Source organism: Hippopotamus amphibius, chromosome 2 (assembly GCF_030028045.1).
Source record: "Hippopotamus amphibius kiboko isolate mHipAmp2 chromosome 2, mHipAmp2.hap2, whole genome shotgun sequence".
NCBI classification, from domain to species: domain Eukaryota; kingdom Metazoa; phylum Chordata; class Mammalia; order Artiodactyla; family Hippopotamidae; genus Hippopotamus; species Hippopotamus amphibius.
This window is the reverse complement of record NC_080187.1, coordinates 69454279-69474286: the sequence shown is the minus strand read 5'-3', so window position 1 is coordinate 69474286 and position 20008 is coordinate 69454279. Positions and strand designations below refer to the sequence as shown.

General features: G+C 40.5%; 1 protein-coding gene across 3 annotated transcripts in view; it reads left to right on the top strand.

The window, feature by feature from the left end:
* Nucleotides 1–20008, top strand: part of NTRK2 (neurotrophic receptor tyrosine kinase 2) — a 345813-nt gene that overhangs the window by 194544 nt on the left and 131261 nt on the right. For all 3 annotated transcript variants that reach the window (XM_057722523.1, XM_057722521.1, XM_057722520.1), the window contains one exon: nucleotides 4905–5093. In XM_057722523.1, coding sequence (XP_057578506.1) covers nucleotides 4905–5093 — 189 coding nt within the window. The remainder of the gene's footprint in view (nucleotides 1–4904; nucleotides 5094–20008) is intronic.

Sequence of the window (20008 nt, the reverse complement as noted above, 5' to 3'; positions counted from 1 at the left end):
TAGGGAAAATTGTAAAATAGGGGAAGTGTACCAGTCCTGGAGCCTTTCAGTTCTGAGCCATCCGCCCCATACACGTTCATCCCATCCATGCAAGGAAGCCTGTTTCCTTTCCCTTTTTGAGCCTGATGGCATACACTTCCTATTGGACAGCCTTTCTCAATGTCCGTCCAGTGATCCGAACATCACACGGGCTGAGCCCAGAGGTGGTGGACACTGAGCCAGAGAGGGCCTCAAGGAGGAAAGTCACGCTGACCCTTAACTAGCCCCAGGAATTCCAAGACTAAAGCTCTTAACCAGCAAAGAGAAAGTGGGATGTGGCAAATTTGGAACTTTAAGTGCAACCAGCTCAGGGCTTGTCTGCAACTCCCCAGGGGCAAATTTCAGATCCAGCTGATCATAGGCACTTTGCCAAGATAGCAGAGAGATTGTCTGCCTGTGCAATCTTGAAGGCACCCTGTTCCAAGGCTTTGTGCTTGCTCTGTGTGTGGTGGTGGTGAAGAGGGGAGTTGAGTGATAAACTCTCCCACAACAGCACCATGAGATGGAGGTCTTCCCTCCACTAAATTGCTGCAAATGTGTCAAAGTTTTCAGGCCAGTTTGCTTTACAGAGAGACGTTTGTTCCCAGAAAGCTTCAAAAACTGGGCTTCACCTTTTGGGGCTACAGCAGAGGAAATTCTTCTTCAGAATTGTTCTTTCAGCTACAGCTCATCAGAGGTACTGCTGCTTTAAAATGTAGGTTTTATTATTATTCGGGTGTGGTGAGGCCACAGGTCAGGAGATGACTGCCACTGTGAGTTTGTTACAGATCTCAAGAGAAGAGGGCAGGCCATGCCTCAGTGGGGACCATGGTGCCAAGGTGGGCATAGGGTCCATCAGGAGGCAGAGTGAGTGAGGGGAAAACATAGACAAGAGCCTCTATTGTGGTTTCTGCAGAAAGGAATGGGCAAGTCAGGGTAAGCAGGTTTAGAACTGGCTGGGCTGAGTAATGTCAGTGGGCTCTGAGGTGTGGGGACCATCCCCAGTTGTCTGATACCTGGCTCTGGGGTGATGGGGCAGGTGGACAGTGGCCTGGAGTGTGAGAGCCTAATAAGTGATGTGGTTGGGGGCATAGACTATGGATTTTGGTCGGTTTGTATATGAAACGAACTCTTGTAGGCAAGTACTTTATCATCTCTAGGAACTGAAAGTCCCTCCTCTGTCACCAAGGCCCCAGACGTTGAAGCATCAGAATACAGAAAAAAGACATGGTTAATACAGCTATTTAAGAACAATAATCTGTCTCTCTCCTTGAAGGCAGGTTGGTCTTGAGAGAAGGAAACTCCTTCTCCAGATGACCTACATCAGTTCTTATCAGGGATAAAAGGTCTCAGTCAGGCTTAAAAATATCTGTGAAATCATATACGCAGGATATGTTACCGAGCAGCTCTGGTAAAAGAAAAATGCCTCTTTGCGCGTGAGACATATTAAAATAAAAATGGGCTAAAAATGTTTCCAGGCATAGCTTCTATTTGTCAGCTCAGTAATTAGAACTATCTACCCCAAACTCAGCAAGCTGCACACACCCAGCAATTTAAAACTTTTTATTAATATAATAAGACATTGTTTTCAAGTCCTTCTATAAATTTCTCACACGCTGTGATGTGCCCCTGACTCTTCTTCTGTCTGTCTTTTTGTGGTGTTTTCTTCACGTGCACAGACACACAACGAGACATCCCATGATGTGCACAGACAGGCGGCTGTCAAATTATATAGACATTCATCGTCTCCCCTGAGAGCTTTCCCCCTTCCCGACTTTGCTGTGCTCCATTAGATCAAAATGTTCATAGAAAAATGGCTGCATCTCTGCAGCCTTGCCAGCCGTATCAATCTTCTAGGATTTGGAACATCAATAATGAAGAAAGCAGCACTTGAATTAACATTCCGCTTGATAAATTGTTGAGGTTTATATGTTGCTCAGAATTGTCAACAGTGACCTTCTGGCAAAGTGAAAACGCTTTTGAAAAATTACCTCTGGTGTTTTATATTGCTTCTGTGCTTAAAAAATCCGCCCCACCCCACCCCAAACAGAGAGCCTGTTCCCTTGGAATCTGTTATCTGGGAGTTGGGGGTGTTACTCAGCGAGGCCAGAGGAAGGAAAGAGTGTCCTTTGGTGATGGAGAAGCAAAGAGTGAGTCCCTTGGTTGAACTCTTTAAGTTAAGGCTCCGCTGTGTACATGGCAGATGCTTCAGAGCCCGAATTCCTGGAGAAATTTCAAGATTGTCTTCTAAGTATCAACCTCCTCCGAAGTGATTGAATGCTACGGGAATGTGGATAGCTTGTCCTGGGCCAAAAGGGAATCAGAGGAAAAGAAACTGGGATCACTGTGTTTCTAATCGTTGCAGGGAATCCAGAAGCAACTATTGCTGGCCTTCTGACAGCATGTGGAGTGTTTGAACATGACAACTCTTGCATTTCTGGGGGTAAACATGCAGCCTGGAATCTGTTGAGAAATGTGCAGCCTTAACTGCATCCTCCCCGGAGAGCTCCGGTAGTAGCGTGCTTTTGTAACCTCGAAAGAGGGGACAGCTGCACTGCGACTGGAGCAGGGGAGCCCATGATGGGAAGCTTTTATTGACAAGAAGCAGAAATCTTAGCATAGCACGTTTCCATTTTTCACCTCTGGGATTAAGCTCTGGGTGATCGGACCCTGTCAGGAAGCAAATCATAAAACAGGGATGGTTAAGGCTATTAGAAAGAACTTGTCTGTATAGCTTTTCTTGGCAGGATTTCCACTGTTTACTAACACCGGTGAGTTAGGCTCCAGATGAGCACAACTGGTAAGCTTGCCTTGACTTTGAGTGTTCTGTGGCTTCTAAATTGGCTGTGTGAGGACTTGCTTGCAGAATTAAGCCAGAGTGTACCATTAAAGGCAACTTAAATACACATCCCCTCGAGTGAATGCTTTTAAAAATTACCTATAATAGCAGTTGGCTGCCTCCTGCATACTTCAAGATTCAGCTAGCTGGGCAATGTCCAATTGTTATCCCTACAAACTGTGATAATCCCCAAATAAGAGGGAAAATGGATTTTGGAGGTTGGGGGATGGATTACTGTGATATTTCATAGGGAATTAAAAAATGTATGACACACAACTTTTGTTTCTAGAATTGCTGTGCTTCTTACAGAAAAAGTAGAATGTGAGGAAGACGTAGAGACTGGCTGGAGGGGCTGAAACATCCTGGGGGTGTTGGATGAACACACATGGTCTTGCTCAAGAAATAGCGATTTGTACTTTTATTTGCCCAGTATACATTTATCTTAGCTGCACATTGGATTTTGCCTTCTCATTGCCTTCCCTCTGTCTTTCCTCCATATCCTTTTCTTCCCATCTTCCTCTTTGCTTACTATAATAGCCCTGGCCAGTAGGAGCCTTCCATAGAACTCTGTACCTATTCAGTACACTGTGGAAACATGTACTATATGTCTAGGGGGTTTTGTCTACTTTTCCTGTAGGGTGCGTCTGTCGAGAGCTATTGAGATCTTAATTGTTTTAAAGTTTTCAATGAATATAGACCTTTATCTTTGTAAATGTATTTTAGGTTGCAGACATGGGTCAATGGGTGAATTGTTTAGATAAGACACAGTAGCCTGTATTTATGGGCATATATATTCTGCGACTCTGGACTGGAAAGTTTAAATATGGTATGAAAAGTGTCATGGTTATTGCTTTAGTATAAAAGGCATCCATGTAATGACACTACAAATAGTATTATGGCTAAAGGCAAAGCAGGAAACTTTGCCATGGGATTGACCCATTATTGCTATGAAAGTATTTTATATGCAAAAGTGGTGCAGCTGCTGAGAGAATATACAGAAAATGGAACATAGTAATAGGACAGTCCAATGCGATTCTAGTCGACCAGTTATAAGTTTATTTAGTAATACCTAGTAGTAATTTATATTCATGAAGCACATTTTCATATCAGTAGTTTCATTCCAATCTCAGAAAGTAACAAGCAGATGTCATTTTGCCTATTTTACACATGTAAGTGGTTGTAGAGGTACAGAAATGGTAAGTGACTAGTCCAAAGAGTGGTGAAAGAATCAGATCTTTGAACTTCTAGGACATCTTTCAGTACACTGTACAACAGGAATCCTAGATTCATGCTGGAAGTTTCAGTGAGAGAGTGTTCTAAAGATGTTCAGGGAACAGAGAGGAAAGCTGCATATTAAATTACAGGGGAAGGAAGTAAAGACATTGGAACCCTCACACATTGCTGGTGGGGATATAAAATAGGTAGTGCAGCCACTTTGGAAAAAAGTTTGGCAGTTCCTCAAAATGTTAACCATAAAACTACTGTATTACCCAGCAATTTTACCCAAGAGAAATGAAAACGTATGTCCACACAAAAACTTGTGCACGGATGCTCATAGTCGCATTATTCATAATAGCCAAACATTTTAAACAACCCAAATTTCCACCAGTTGATGAAGGGATAAACAAGATGGTGGCATATCCACACAATGGAGTGTCATTTGGCGGTGAAAAGGAATAAAGTAATGACACATGCTACGATGTGAATCAACCTTAAAAATATTACACTAAGTGAAAGAAGTCGGTCCCAAAAGATCACATATTGTATGATCCCATTTATGTGAAATGTCCAAAATAGGTAAATCTGTAGAGATGAAAAGCAAGTTCGTGGATGTCTAGGACAGTGGGGAGAATGGGGAAGGACTGCTAATCGAGATGATAAAAATGTCCTAAAACTAGATTGTAGTGATGGTTTCACAACAGTCTAGGTTGAATATGTTAAAACCCACTGAATTGTATACTTTAAATGGGTGAATTTTTGGTATGTGAATTATAGCTCAACAAAACCATGAAAAATTACAGGAGAATATGTATTTTTCCAACTCTAGGCCCAGCCTCAGTTATCAGCAATGATGATGACTCTGCCAGCCCACTCCATCACATCTCCAATGGGAGTAACACCCCGTCGTCTTCAGAGGGCGGCCCTGATGCCGTCATTATTGGAATGACCAAGATTCCTGTCATTGAAAATCCCCAGTACTTTGGCATCACCAACAGTCAGCTCAAGCCAGACACATGTAAGTACAGCTGTTTATACTTATTGGCTCATTTGCTGCATAGCAGTATCAAGCAGCATGTTTATCAGAGTCCCTGACAAGGAGGATTGAGGGGAGGGTGCAGTGTGAAATGTCTGAGGATTCTTGGGGCTTTGAGCCGATGGAATAGATCATTTAGTTTGTTGATTATGGAGTCCTCAGGGTGTGTCTTCTGCTGGGATTGGAACTGTGGGCAGATACTGACTTCTCTTGAGATCCATTTTCCAAAACCACTTGTCAACATGCAGTTGGAATCAAGGCATGCTTATCCTGAAAAAGATAGAGACAGAAACCAGAAGTGTCATTAGAATGCACATACATCGGTTACAGAGGATATGCAATTGGTGGGGTTTAAATGTGGTTTATTTAAAGTCTTTAAAATACACACCAATGGTAGTCAGGAATGCTCTGTGTTGCACACAGGTGGTATCAATTTAGGCAGTTCTGTTTTCTTTGTTCAGTCCTAGTTCCCAGCATGAGACTTGTTGTGAAGTCACAATAGTGAAGGGACATCACGACAGATGGTGTGCCTGTTAAGTACACTGAATTGTATTTCTTAGAACCAAATTAACCCATTAGCCTCTGTTGGGAAGCTTGGAATCTTTCTCTTATCCTATCTTCTGAGCCGCTGCTCAAATATAGAGACTGGAACACAGCCTGAAGGACGACAAGAAATAAAACCACAGTAGACAAACAGGCTTATGCCACTGGAATGCCAGACCTTCCCTTACATGTGAATAAGGGGCCATAAGGGCTAGAATATCAGGTGGCTAAGATCCCAGGGGTTCCCTGGCACTGATAAGTGGATACCTGTTGTCTATTTGCATGTTCTAACCCCATCTTAAATACTGTTCTCCTGCCCTGTCTCAGGTAAGATAGGACTATTTCAAGGTTAGATTTTGGGGACTGACTTTCCACTGAGAATGCTCATGGATAAGGGAACTTAGCAGTGAGTATCTTTTCAAATATAAAGAAACATCTGTAATTTCCTCCTATTCATTCAAATTTATCGTAAGGTATGCTTAACAATGGATTTGAAATTAATCATTAAGAAGAACAGTATTACAATCTTGTAATGTGTGAGACTGAACCCCAACATAGATTTCAGTTGAATATGTAATATGACAAGATAAGTAGAATAGCATATGTAAAGAATATTGAGCTCCTCAAAATAAAAGGTATGATTTGAAATCAAGGTGTTATTAATCCTAATATTATCATTATGGAGTGAACACGATGTGTGGAGGTTTTGCTTAAAAATGTGCATTCTTTGTTGAAATAAGCATCCTCCAATGGTGCCTGACATGCCCTGCATGCGTAACCATCAAATACTGAATAAAGTCAAGCAAGATATCATAATGAGAGAATCGGTCATCATTTTGAGTGTTCTCCCTGGGAACAGAGTACTTTGACACTCCTGTCACCACCACCAGTACCAGACTGTATGATATACTTCAGTTAACCAGAGGCTGCATTATAATTGAGGTTGACTAAAAATCAACCTGTATTCAAAAATTTGCTTTTTTTTTTATCAACGGAGGAAAGATAAAGCTGAATAATCAAGTAGATAGCATTAATCTAACAAGTCCAATAAGAGATAATGAACCAATGAGCAAGAAAGCAAACAAACAAATGAGATCCTATAGAATCAAGTGGGATAGATGGCTTCTGAGTCTGTGGTTCTTTCTTGAAGTGCTTTCTTCCCTTAGAAATTCCACAAGAAAATATCAAAGGTCATTTCCTTAATTTAGAGCTTATGGAGGTTTTAAGAAGGTTTTGGATTAGACTTTTTGTTAATTTTGGAGGAGTCTTGGTTTTGTGGCTCTGCCACTCCCACTTAGAAGGAGTTGGAAGAGAGCTGAGGAGACCTTAAGCTTCCCCTCAGCTTCTGCCCTGTACCAGAGGGTTCTAGACCATTGATTGTTTGGTTGTTCCTTATGAAGTTTGTCTGGGTCCTTCACTCAGCCGTCCTTACTGGCTCAGTGTTCTCAATCACTTAGCATCTTACATTAGAAGAAATTTACTTTCTTCCAAGCATCAAGCCATATGCTCTTTCATGATTTTAAGAACACTTAAAATAACACGTCTTCCATAAATTCTTTTCAAGAAATGGGAATTAAGAAGCAATTAACTTCTCTTCTTCCCTTTACCTTTTCTTAAATGTCATCCTTTACCCCGTATTTTTTCCCTTTATCTTCAGTGTATCTGTTGCCTTTTGTGAAGTCCTGAGTATGACCACTCTGGTTTATGTTGCTGTAGTCTTAATTAGGTTAGATTGTAAACTCCTAGAGAGCAGAAACTATACCTGTTGAATTATTTCTTCATAGCATGGGGCACGATGTGCCTTTGATATTGGCCAGATGTTGATCAACTATGGCTATATATTACAGAAATATTAATTACTTACAGGCTTGTAACAAGTATAGATGACCTTTTACATTGAGCCTTTTACATTGGGTCTATTCCTATTAAATTTGCCTACATAGACTTTATTTGTTAGATGTATTTTTAATAACACGTTAGCCAGTTTAAAGAGATTTAGATAGCAACTTCAGCAGTAATAAGCCTTTAGCAAAAAATCCTTTCTTTGAAGATCCTAATTGTAGTCATTCAGAAATTTATATATTCCAAAATTCATAGATCTGACATACAGAGGGATCTGTTGCCATAGACCTATGAAATTTTGGGAACTTAGCTTTCAGTTAAGTTATTCCCCTCAAATATTTTTACAACTAACCTCTAAAGAACCTCTAAAAAAGGGCTCTTCAAAGAAATTGGATAGGTTACATCTGAAAAACAAATTTAAGAAGCTCTCAGAAAAAGTATGGAATTTTTCCCATATGCTTAAAGCAAAATATCACATGGACAGTATACCACCAAACTCTGGACCCATCAGAGGCTTGGATCACAAACCAGCACATTTACTTCTCTTTCCTAAAGCTGTCTGCTATTCAAAGATGCTGGCTTTAGAATACATGTGTGCTCTTACAAACAGTGATCCCAGCTTATTTCACTGAATTGTAAGAATCTAATGTAGAAGCTGAAGTTCAATTCATTACATATTTATTGACTACCCACAATATTCCTACAATGCTAAGAATTGAAAATTTAGTGCTAATGTTGGTATGTTCCTTGCCCTCAGTGAGTCTCCTTGGGGAGGCCAGTGGTGAAGGATATCATCGTATAATCAGAATGCACTATGATAGGATAGCTTAGAGCCAGGATCCTAAACCCCGTAAACTTACACTGATCAGGCGGGTCAATATGAGAAAGAGGCTGGATCAGAAAGATGATATGGTATAGTGACGATCACGATGGAACGTGGGCCTAGTATTACCAGATACTCCAATTGTTCCAGAGAGAACAGGCATTTTTTATTTTATGTGAATTCTCCAAGATTTAAAACACTGGGTGGAACCAACAAAATACACCAGCAGGAGTCAGATTTGGTCCACAATCCACCAATTGTTTGTGATCTTAAAGATCACTGAATACGTACATCTTATTTTCCAGACAATGCTCAGAAGAGGCTTGTCCAAAGTGACACAACCTCCCTGCTTGTGTAGCTTTGCTGTAAAAAGAAAACAACAAACAAACAAAAAATCGTGATGAAACCACATTTCTTTAAATGACGTGTAAGATCATTTGAATGAAGGATGATGATAAAGTATATCTCCCGAAGTACTTTTTTCACTCTCAGGAGCTATGTGAGGTTTTCATTTATAAAGTCCAGAGGTGGTTTGCAGGATTTTAGAACGATCTTGAATAGGGCTGAATTGCTCCCGAGCACTTTCCAATAGCAAGTCTGTCTACTTTATTGCAGGGCCCAGAGGTTCCCCCAAGACCGCCTGATAATAATTTGGTATTTGGAGGCTCCTGTGTCACTGCAGGAACTAAAGGAGGCTAAATCCATGCCTGATGGAGGAGAAGAGTTCTATGGTTATCTGCAAATTCTGGCCAGACAACATCTTGACGTCACTCCTTAGCTTCCAAAACCTAGCCAAGCAAGAAGTTGCCTTCCCAAGAGAAAGCAGTGTGCTCTAATGACTAAGCCCTCAAAGTGCTATGCCACTTTAACTATAGACCCATCTCCTCGATCAATCAGGATGGCAAGATGGAGCTGAGGAGCTCAGCGACATCAAGGCTGGAGTTGGTCTTTAATTCAACTAGTCTGTGTAGACGTGTCTGAAAACCATGTCATCTGTCCGCACGGGGTGGTTTCCCAGTAGGATTGACCAACTTGGCTCAAGGGCAGCTGTGCTGCTATCATCTCCTTGACTGCTAAGAACATTTTTGACAGGGTACAATGGAAACACACCTTCTGAGCTGGAAAAAAAAAAAGAAAGGAGGAAAAATTAAAACCACTCTAACCAGCAAAACCCCTGAATCATCAATCTTGGGTTCTCTTGAAGAGTGGGAATGCGTTATAGCTTCCCCTGCAGGAAAAGCAAATGCGATAGACTTATTGTCATCCCTGAAATTGTCTTTCCTAGAGCAGCCTTGTAAATTAGCTAGGGTCCTAGGCAGAGGGCCTAAATTAAGTGAGAATTGTCTTGAAATACATACTGTATGTGTTTGTTCTTACAGCGCATGCCCTCTGTGTATATCTAGGGCTAGTAACTCTCTGTGGCAGATGCAGATAAGGAATTCTGATTTTTTTCCCACTTTAATTCCATTTCTAATGAAATGGATATTTATTGATTTCCTGCAGAGTGTGCCATACTTCTTCAAGTATTATTGTTTGTGTGTGTATATGTTTGTTTGTGTATGTGTGTTTTCCCATTGGTTACATGCTTATTAGACAACTATGTAGATAAGCACAGGTTCATAGACCAGCTAAGACTAAGGAAATAAAATATAAAGGGAGGGAATGTTTTAACAGTAGTTGAAAAGATCACACAGGGCACTCCTCTTGCTCCTCTTAACTGCCATACCCACACTGTCATTGTGTTACCAACCAGGGGAGGGAATGGAAGTGGTATTTTTCACAGAACTGCAGAGGTTTTGAACATATGTGTAACATTACTTTGAGTACACATGAGCAAAAATTCTGAATTATATCCAAGATCCCAGGAGCTCGTTAGATCAAGGCATGAGAGTTATCAGAGGTTATCTTCAAACTTCAGTGCAATCTGTGTCCATGGTCCATTTTGATGGTTCATTTGATGGAATTAAAAACAGGCAGGAACAATTGCTATAGCACTTTCCTATGTCCTTTGCCTACTAATTTTGTCTTTCAAAAGTATGTTTTCTTCTAAGTATTTAATTGGCCAAACAATAGCTGCTTTGGGAACTGTTTATATTCCTCTGAAGGCCATAGTCTGCACTTTAAAAATAACCTAAGTCTCTTTTGCCCAGCATGAGTGTTAGGGCTGAGAGAACACAGTTATTTTAGGATCCTTAGAAATTGCTTTGCTTACGGCACAGTGGGCTGACAACTCGTCTCACGGGGGTCTTCATGGCACGTTGCTTAGACTCTGTAGATCCCAATCCAATTCTGTCTCTTGGTGCCATAATCCCCCATTGCTAGCTCTAACAGCTTGATACTATATTCTCCCTTCAACTCCAGAGGATGTGGTAAGAAGCTATCAAATAATGCTTTAAAAAAGCAACTTGAGTTCCCTCAAAGAAAGAAACAAATGCATGCTGCATAATTACATGTAAAATGTAAGCCATGTTACAAACTCCTCTGAGAAGAAGATTTGTTAGGAGACCAGTTTCAAGCACACTTACAACTAAATAAAATAAGAGACATCATTCTATTAGCATTTGACTGCTGGGTGATATTACTTATTATCAAAAAAAGGAATACCGCCCAATTACAGAATACCTGGACCTCTTAGAGAAAACACTCCATCTTACATTTAATGGCTGAAAAGGAAAAACGATTATGGATTTAGGTCAGGGAGACATTCACAGTGATACTCTGATTATACTTCCACATCATTGGCCAACCAAGAGGGAATTACGCACCCCTCACACATCAGACAGTTCAGTCCAATTTCACCAAATCATTAGTGATGTGCTGGAAGCATGCCAGCAATGCAGGATCCTACTGCATTTGTTGTGGGTATTTCCCAAGGCCCAGCCCAACTGGAGAGTGGATGCCAGCAGGATGAATCTAATGAAATACACCCCCATTTTGGTTTCCGGTTGGTCACTCTTGCACATACCAGCAGATTGGGGACCAGGACCAGCTCAGCAAACACATATGCAGAGGAACCTCTTATGTTGCTAAGAAGCTGCTGCTGCCCAGATGCTTTCATTCACTATGTTGTAGTTGTTTATTTGCTTTCATTCACTATATTGTAGTTGTTTATTTGTTTGCTCTTTTTCTTGGTAGTTGTTACTTTGCTTGAAAGGCATGTGAGATGAATTTGCTCCATACCATGGACAGGAAAGAATTGGAGAGAGATCTACTTAGTTTAAACTGATAATTAAGCACAAAGGCAGTCTCATTCCTCAGGCTCAGGCTCTATGAGGAAAGCTGCCCCCTGAGATGGATACAGCAGTCCAAAGGGTTCCTGAGTCCATGCTGCCCTCTGTCTATGCCCTTCCTTTGACTGAGAGGATGCTGTGTGTTTCTGAATGCCTGGGCTCCCTCAGGAAGGGAAAAATTACAAGGCAGCATTTGTGACTCAAAGGAGAAGGATGTGTTAGTATTACAGTGACCCCCCCCCCCGCCCCCACCGCAGGGCTGAAGAGGTTCTTAGGATGCAAAACTTTCAGTTTTAAAATTGGGACAGTCCTGGGCAAATCATAGTCGATTGGTCACCATAGTTGGTATAGCTGTGATGATTTCTGCTAGTAAGACAGAATCAAGTGTTCATTACCCAGAATGCCTTCAGGTGCCCTAAAATAAAAATAAATAATATAGGTTATAGTGGGAAAACATAAGAATCAAAGATGAAAGAAAAACTTACTTGTGATTCCAGCAGAGATAACTGCTGATAATATCATTTGGATATTCGACTTCCTCATCTTGTGAATGTCCTTTTAACCTCCTATGATATAAAGTTTAACCACTTGCACCCTGCACTTTATTTGTACTGGGCTTTGTTCATATTTCTATAGTAATGGTTTGTCTTGGGTGGATTGTGTTGGAAAGTCCATAGGAATCTTGCTGGGTATATTATTGCCAGTTTCAGATTTTATATTTGCTTGACAGTGCACAGGGGTTAAGACAGAGTTGGGGGGAAGGGGTGGACTGGTCATGGTAGGTCAAGTTTAGAGTGACCTTAAATCCAGAGGAGCTCAGCTTTCACAGGGTGAATGTCACAGAGGAGATGAGGTTGTGTTGTGGGCTGGGAAGATTCGGGGTGCAAGAGGCTTCCTGATCTGCCAAGGCAGGCTGAGAGCTCCAGCTTAGGGTCAGCTCTCTGGATGCCTCCAAATGTAACTGACTGCTCAACTGGAGCAGATAATCACTTTTTGCCTCCCAGTTCTTCACCCTGGCCAGCTGTCTCCTTATAGAGAGCTGAGTGTGCTGGATCTGAAAGGGTCAGGCTAGTTACATTTGATATGCTTCCTACTATTTAGAGATGCCTATTCTTCCACCCAGGATTCCTGGGCTGTGCAAGGACCTGTGATGAGTTGGAATCTCCCCTTAGTCATTCAGCCTTACCTAAACTTGATGGAGTCAGAGGCCCAGTAATCTCCAGTCTTCTCCTCATAGAAGGCTTCCTCTTCTCATGTCTTAGGCATCAAGGCTTAAGCTAGGATTCTGGCCAGGGGACCTCTATCAATAGCATGACATGCAGGAGATTTCAGAGTTGGCATTTTGCACAGTAATATTAAAGTTGATAGGTTCTAAAAATGAGTTCAGAACACATATTTTCCTATGATTTATAAGAGATTAGATTTGTGCGATTTTGAACCAGAGGGGGTGGGGGAGAATTCTAGAAAGGAAACACTAGTCTAATGCTTAGTTTCTCTATTATACTTCTCAGTTACTGTATCTGCTATGAGTACGGGTAGACATCAGCATTCTTTTTACCCTGTTGCTATTATTTAGCACATTTATTTAACCATGCCATTGACCTTCTGGGTGCATTAAAGTGGAACCCAAGTCATTATTAGATAATGATGGCATTTAGACTAAGTGCCATATTCCTAATGTTCCAATAAGTGGTTGATACAGAGGGGACAGGATACAACCCCACAGTATCTAATTATATTAAAAGAGCTGGTCTCTGTGTTATGGAATGCCTTCATTAGAGGAGATTACATGATATGTCTGCTTATAAAATAAGCAGAGATGGCACCACTGAGTAGCCACCTAACATGTTTTCCTGAAAGTATGATGGATTTTCAGATCCACTTATACTCTCATGCCCAATATTCATCCCCACCCTTGTTCCTGAAAAGAGTTTGCTTTTACAAGTGAGTTGGCCTTCAGTCTGTTGCTAATGAACAAAGAAAAACTAACTGGTTACCCAGGGACATAGTCTTACTTTCTGTGAATAGAGTACCCTGGCTAGCTGGACTAACTGGCCTCACATTGTCTCTGTCCTGGCTTTACTTCCTCTCACCCATAAATATAAATTCCTTTGCCTATCTCATTCTGTCATCCTCCCTCCTTTTCTCTACATGTTAGTGTTCAGGAACCATGATGCTAGTGATGACATTTCATCCTAGTTCCTAGTTCCATTAATGCCATTTCTTGATGTCCATAGAAGCAGTTATGATTCTGTATCACTGCTTAAGCCTTATTTAGAGAGGACCATTTTCTTCTTTCCCAAATGCTGTCCCTTTTAGGGTATTTCTCTCCCTCTTCAGAGCTTTTATTTTGACTAAAATTCCATTGTGTACATATAAGGTTTTGGTTATATGTAAGATTCCTTGAGGCCTACCTAGACTTTATTAACATTGGTTTTGGAAGACGAAAACTCTCATTTTCCTATTAACGTTTTGGTGATGGGGAGTAGATTTCTGAAATCCTGAGCTTTGAGGAGGAAGACAATGGCCAACTAGCAAAGGGAATAAACTTATCACTCACTTCCTGAATCATGCGTCTCCTCTGGGCTTGTGTGTACTCTCTGCTGTTTCCCGAACATTGCATCCCAAGTTTTAAATTAAAATGGATCTTAGCCAGATTGGGGTCTAATAGCTGGTACATAGGTATGGTCCTCGGTGTTAACATTCCAGGGCCCTCTTTTGTTATCTTAGAAGAGATCCGTGTTATCAAGGGCCCAGCTTCTGTGTGCGGGCCAAGCTGTGGGAGGGGGTTGTTGGGTTGGGGATGAATCCATGTGGTTTTCATACCTTCTGCCCACTTTTGGAAAGAGGGGGCTCATGTGGATAGGTATGGATGACCTTCCCCAAGGAGACCCTTCTGCTAACGGGCACCCAGTCTGGGTGTTAGCGTGGTCCTCTCTCAGAGGTCTCCCTGCTTGCTTGTGATGAGCAGTGAGCCTCTTACTGCTCTCTGGGCACCTGCCTGCTGCCTTGCCATGCTGACCTCAGCAGCTCTGCCTTCTGATGCTGCACCATGATCTGCAGAGGTGGGAGAGGGAGGGGTCTCTGCTGATTGCTCTGTGTTGCTTGACTTTATTTCCCTGTCTTGTGTTTGAAGAGAGTGGACCTGAAACATGACCTGCATTCTTTTACTGTGTTCAGAACCTCCAGGGCTTGTCCACACATATGTATGATACAGACACATTGATGGAAATGAGATCTGTTGTATTGGAATTTGTGATGTAGTTGATCATTCAGAGCCAAACTCGTACACCAATAAAGACAAGAGTGTTAGATTCGTGGTCTCCATTGCCTACTTTTTATCACCTGCTAATAATTATTCTTACATAAACTTGAGAATATAATTCAGTGTTGGGATTCCTAAAAGCACTGCAAATAGTCTCCCTAGAAGTGGTCCCCATTGATTTCCATTTAGCTCCCGAGCAGCCCCTCTGGGCTTTCAAGCAGCCCCTCTGCACCTGTCGGGGCCAGGATTAGGGTAATGTGGGTGAGGCCCTCAATAAAGTGCAGAATTTAAAGGGGCACCAAAAATCTCAGCCATCAAGATAAATCATATTTCAATGCAATATTTTAAAAGACAAGAATTAATGAAAAAAAATCTATGAAGAAAATCTCAAAATTTTTAATAAAGACAAGATTGAGAGGGCAGGGATTAGGGTGAGGTGAGTGCTAAAAATTCTAGGTCAAATCCTGACTTTATTTAAAATTTCAATATTTTTTCTTCACAGATGTTTTCGTTAATTTTTATTTTTTAATATTGCATTAAACATTATTTGTAATGTTTTAACATTTTATACTAATTATAAATGGAATATAATCTTTAAGAATTGTGAATCAGTATATTGTACACCTGAAACTTACAAGATATTATGCATCAACTATACATCAATTAAAAAAATACTAAATGAAGGGAAAAAATAAAACATTTTTCATGTCGATTACTGAATTTGGGGTGTTTCCTTAAATTTTGTGCAGAAGGCAAGAATCTCACTCCCCTCGTCCTAACTCACCCCTGGACTCAGGCTCCTTTCGGCCCAGATCTTGTGTAAACCTCTAGCCTTTGCAAAGCTCTGTTTTGTATACATCAGCAGCTGGGCTGTTTAACTTTTGGTCTTCTCTCCTTTCCTGCATTCCTGGCCTAATTGTCCTTCCTCCCCTCATCCCATCTGGCCCTAGAGATACATTTCTCTGACTCTCTTTTGCTCAGCCAGCCTCAGTATCCCTGGCACTAACGATCCTGTGCTATTTGCTGAAGTATCTGCACAGGGCACTCTCATCTTCAGATTGCCTTTTTTTGTATGTAACTCTCCAGAGTGAGGAAATGAACAAACTGCCACACACAAAAAAAGAAAAGAAAAGAAAAAGAAAAGAAGGAAGGGAAGGAGGGAGGAGGGAGGAAGGGAGGGAGGAGGGAGGGAGGAAAGAAAGAAAAGAAAGAAAAAAAGAAAGAAAAAGGAAGGAAGAAGGAAAGAAAGAAAGAAAAGGAAAAGAAAAGAAAGAGTGAGATTCTTTTAGAAAGTCAGAAAGGATAGGAGTGTCAGGGGATCTTCTTAGTAAATTTGAGAATTAATCCAGGGAAAAATTGGATAAAATTTAAAAATATAAGTGAAATTAAAAAAAATATTAGATATTGCTTCATTTCCCCACATTTGGAGTTTTAATATTAAATTTGCTAAATTAGATATATACTCTTTGTGATTTAAAATACTCCATTTCACTCAGCCTAATGTCATGAGCCCCTTTTGTAATGTGTTCATTTTTGATTATTTTAAACAACCAATATCAAATGCCTTTTATGTGCCAGGCCTTATGAGTTGCATTTTCACATTAAAAAAAAAAAAAAAAGAATCCCTGTCAGCACTGCAGGGTAGATATTATTACTCTGTTTTATAGATGAGAAAACTGAGGCTCAGAGAGGTTAAGAGGGAAAATAATGAACCCACATTACAGCCCCAGTGTGGGAGAGTTTGTGTTCAGTCCCCAGCCGGCCTCCTTAAAGTCTGGGGCTCTTTCCAGCTGAGTGCTGCTGCTGACCTTTTCCAAAAATAATATGAAGCAATTTTCAGACTCTGCAAAAGGAACTGTAGTGTTGGCATTGTACTTTTCATGTGGGTTTATCAAGGTGTGCTGAGTGTATTAACCTTCAAACGTGCAGGCAGGGGAGTGCCAGCTGGCAGAGAGTGAGCTTATGGTTGGAAAAGAAAGGAGCCAGTAGTAGGCTGACCCCAGGGTAAGGGTTGACACAGGACCCACAGGGGCAGTAGGGAGGTCTTCTCAATGGAGTCATTACCAGAAATACCAAACAATCATGAATAATAAACACTTCTTTTTATTTTTTGCTGGTTAAAATCCTGTAAAATCCCACTTCCCCTGCCCCAACCCGCCCTAAAAAGTTTGCCTTCTTTGTTTTATTTCAGAAAACCCTAGGAAAAGAATCCTGTATCACAGATCTCTGACTCTTTCTTGAACACCCTCACTCCTCTGAGATAAGCAGATCTCTTTTCCTACGTGAACTTGATGTCTATCTCTCCAAAGACAGAGTTCAAAGATTGCCAAGAGTTTTAGCAGCCAGTTGAAGTGCACATATTTCCTGAGGTTTGTAAAGCAGTGTTGCAAGGGTGACAGCACCCACAGCACCTGCCTGGGTCACACCTTGTTCCAGGGAGACCAAGAGGACACAGGCTAATAGTGCCTTCTTGATAACCATTTTACAGACAACCAATTTCAATGCCAGCCGTGTGTGAACGTCTTGTAGGACAGACAAGTTCACTTTTCTGGCTCACCCTCTATGACTCATTTTTTCATTTTCCATGCAAAAGTCCATGTTTCCAAATTGCCTGCTCAAAGGGGGTCGAGATTCTTGTAGATATTTAGCCTTTAAGGAGTCTTTTTAAAAAATATGAATCAGCTTTGATAAGTGGCATTTCGCCTATGAGAAGAGCATGCATCAGGAGCTTCGTAAGGTCAGGGGACATCAAGGAGCTGATATTTTAAGGCATCTACTTTGTCCCAGGTGCGTCTATTCCCACAGATTTGTATGTGTGACCTCATGTTAGTCTTGTAATAAGTAGAGTAACACGTGCTCCCCCAAAACATCACATAGCAACTCTTCACTGTGCATGACAAGTGCAGGTGAATTAGAATGGTGGGGTTAGCCAAAATGAATAAATTCTTTTCTAACCCAATGTTTACTCTCTTAATTATAATAACTTAGAAAAGACAGGAGTTTGCGGTATGAATTATTCAGTTGCTGTTCAAAGGTCATCCTAATGAATAATGATACAATCAAACAATTGTTTGTTGGAGATTTCTAGGCCCCCTGAACCCCCATGCCTGTATCAGCACAAAGCTGCAAAGCTTAGGCAGCCCATTAGTGTTTGTGGAGGTGCAGCCCAAGAGCAGCTTGGAGAGACTACAGAGGATGAGACTTCAGAGAAGCAGAGTTAAAATGTTTCCAAAGAGAATTTGATGAGTCTTTTGCTTACCCTGGAATAAGTGTTCTGTGTGTTTTGCTTGTTCCTACCATTTGCCAATATGGAAAAGTGTCCTAATGAAATGAAATAAAACAAATCTCTGACTAATAATACCATGTGAAATGTTTAACAAAGAAACTCCAGGATGGGGCGTTGTAGAGGGGATAAGGATGAAGGTTCGGATTAGGCTCAGCATGCATAATCATAGGTCTGTGTTGGATGACGAATGTGTGTAATCAGGAAGTCACGTCTTACACGGGAATTGAGTGGCAGTAGTCATTGAATGATACTGAAAATTGCAGATGGAAAGACTTATTGACAGTTTTGTAAGTTTCTAACCACGGACTGTTCAATGGGCAAATGAGTGCTTTGGCATCTCCGGCTCCTAGAAGAGTACCCAGGACTTTGCATAATAAACATATAGTGAATAATTAAAGGAACACATGAGTGGGTCCATGTATTTGCTGTACTTGTAATCTTACTGTAGCTTGGGAGAAAAATACATCTCTACTTCAGCAGGCATCTGACATGGCAAATAAGTTCAATTCTCTTCTGATTCTGTTGGGAGCAGATGTTAGGCAACCTTTCCATTTGAATTGTTGAATTTGACTACCCTCTCTGGTCTGCTTAGAGCTCTTATGGGTCTCTAAACATGGAAATATTTAACTCATAATGGGTTAAGGGATAGGAATTGTGATTTGGAAGTTATGGTAGCACAGGGCTTTAAAAGGCATTTAGAGGATAGTCATGTCATTCTAAGTATAACTACAATGTCTCCATGAGAAAATGACTCCCATTTCTAAATAATCAACATGGAAATGGACTTTGGTAACTAGATTCATTTATGACTTGAGGAGTCCCTATGTACTAACAATATACCTGACACAATGAAAAAGGTAAATAAATATTTTTTCACAAACACTTTTTATAAAGTTACCAAAATTCAAGAATTCCTAAATTCTACTATTTGGAGAGGAAAAGATCCAGTAGTAATTTGGCAAATTTTGTAATCCACATAATAAACAAAATGTCAAGATGCCCAAACTGGGTCAGATTAGACTTAGCACTTCTGATGATTCTATATCAAAACAATCAGAAACTACCATTGCTTCAAAAGTTTACTTAAGAAAGTCAAGTTCAATAACTCAGATAATTTTCTTCAGAGAAAATATGCTACTAGAATGCAAAATGATAAGAATGTTAATTGTGTTATAACTTAGTATTCATAGTATAAGGAATTATTTGGATATTATTTCATTCCTGCCCACAAATTCTTAAGTTCCTTTTGGAATTTCATTGTATGTGATTTGATCTGTACAAAATAATGTGAGAAGAGATAATGGAATTTAAGGAGAGGAATGATTGAATCACCATGTCCCAATAAAAAGTGTTCAAATTGGATTTCACTGCATAATGAATTCTGCTTCAACTTACTTTGACATAAATAAGATTGGGTAAGGGAAACCAGAAGTAAATCAAATAAATTAATAAAACTATCAGAGATGCTTCAAATTTGTCCCCCAGACAGTGTCTGCTTATTTGTATAATACAACCTGTTCTTATAATTTAAAACCCAGGCATGCCGCTTGATTGAAAGCAAAGATTTAAGGAAAAGTTAGTACATTTTGGAGGCCTGATTAGGGTGCATCCTGGTTTCATCAACATCAATAGTCCCTTTGAAAACTGAAACTTGAAACCCAGAAGAACAAGGTTCAACTTTCAACTAGAATTTTTTAAAAAAACGAGAGTGGAGATACAGACATGCATGCAATGTTGATGATTAGCGGTTCTTCACATTTTCTTAATTACACATATTTACAGAACATGAGGAAATTTTTTCATTTTGTTTAGACAGAGGCCGTGTCTCCATCAGCATAATATATCACGGTGTGTGTGAATCTTGTGCAAAATTGAATTTGCATCTCTGCTGCCACTCACAGGGAGTTC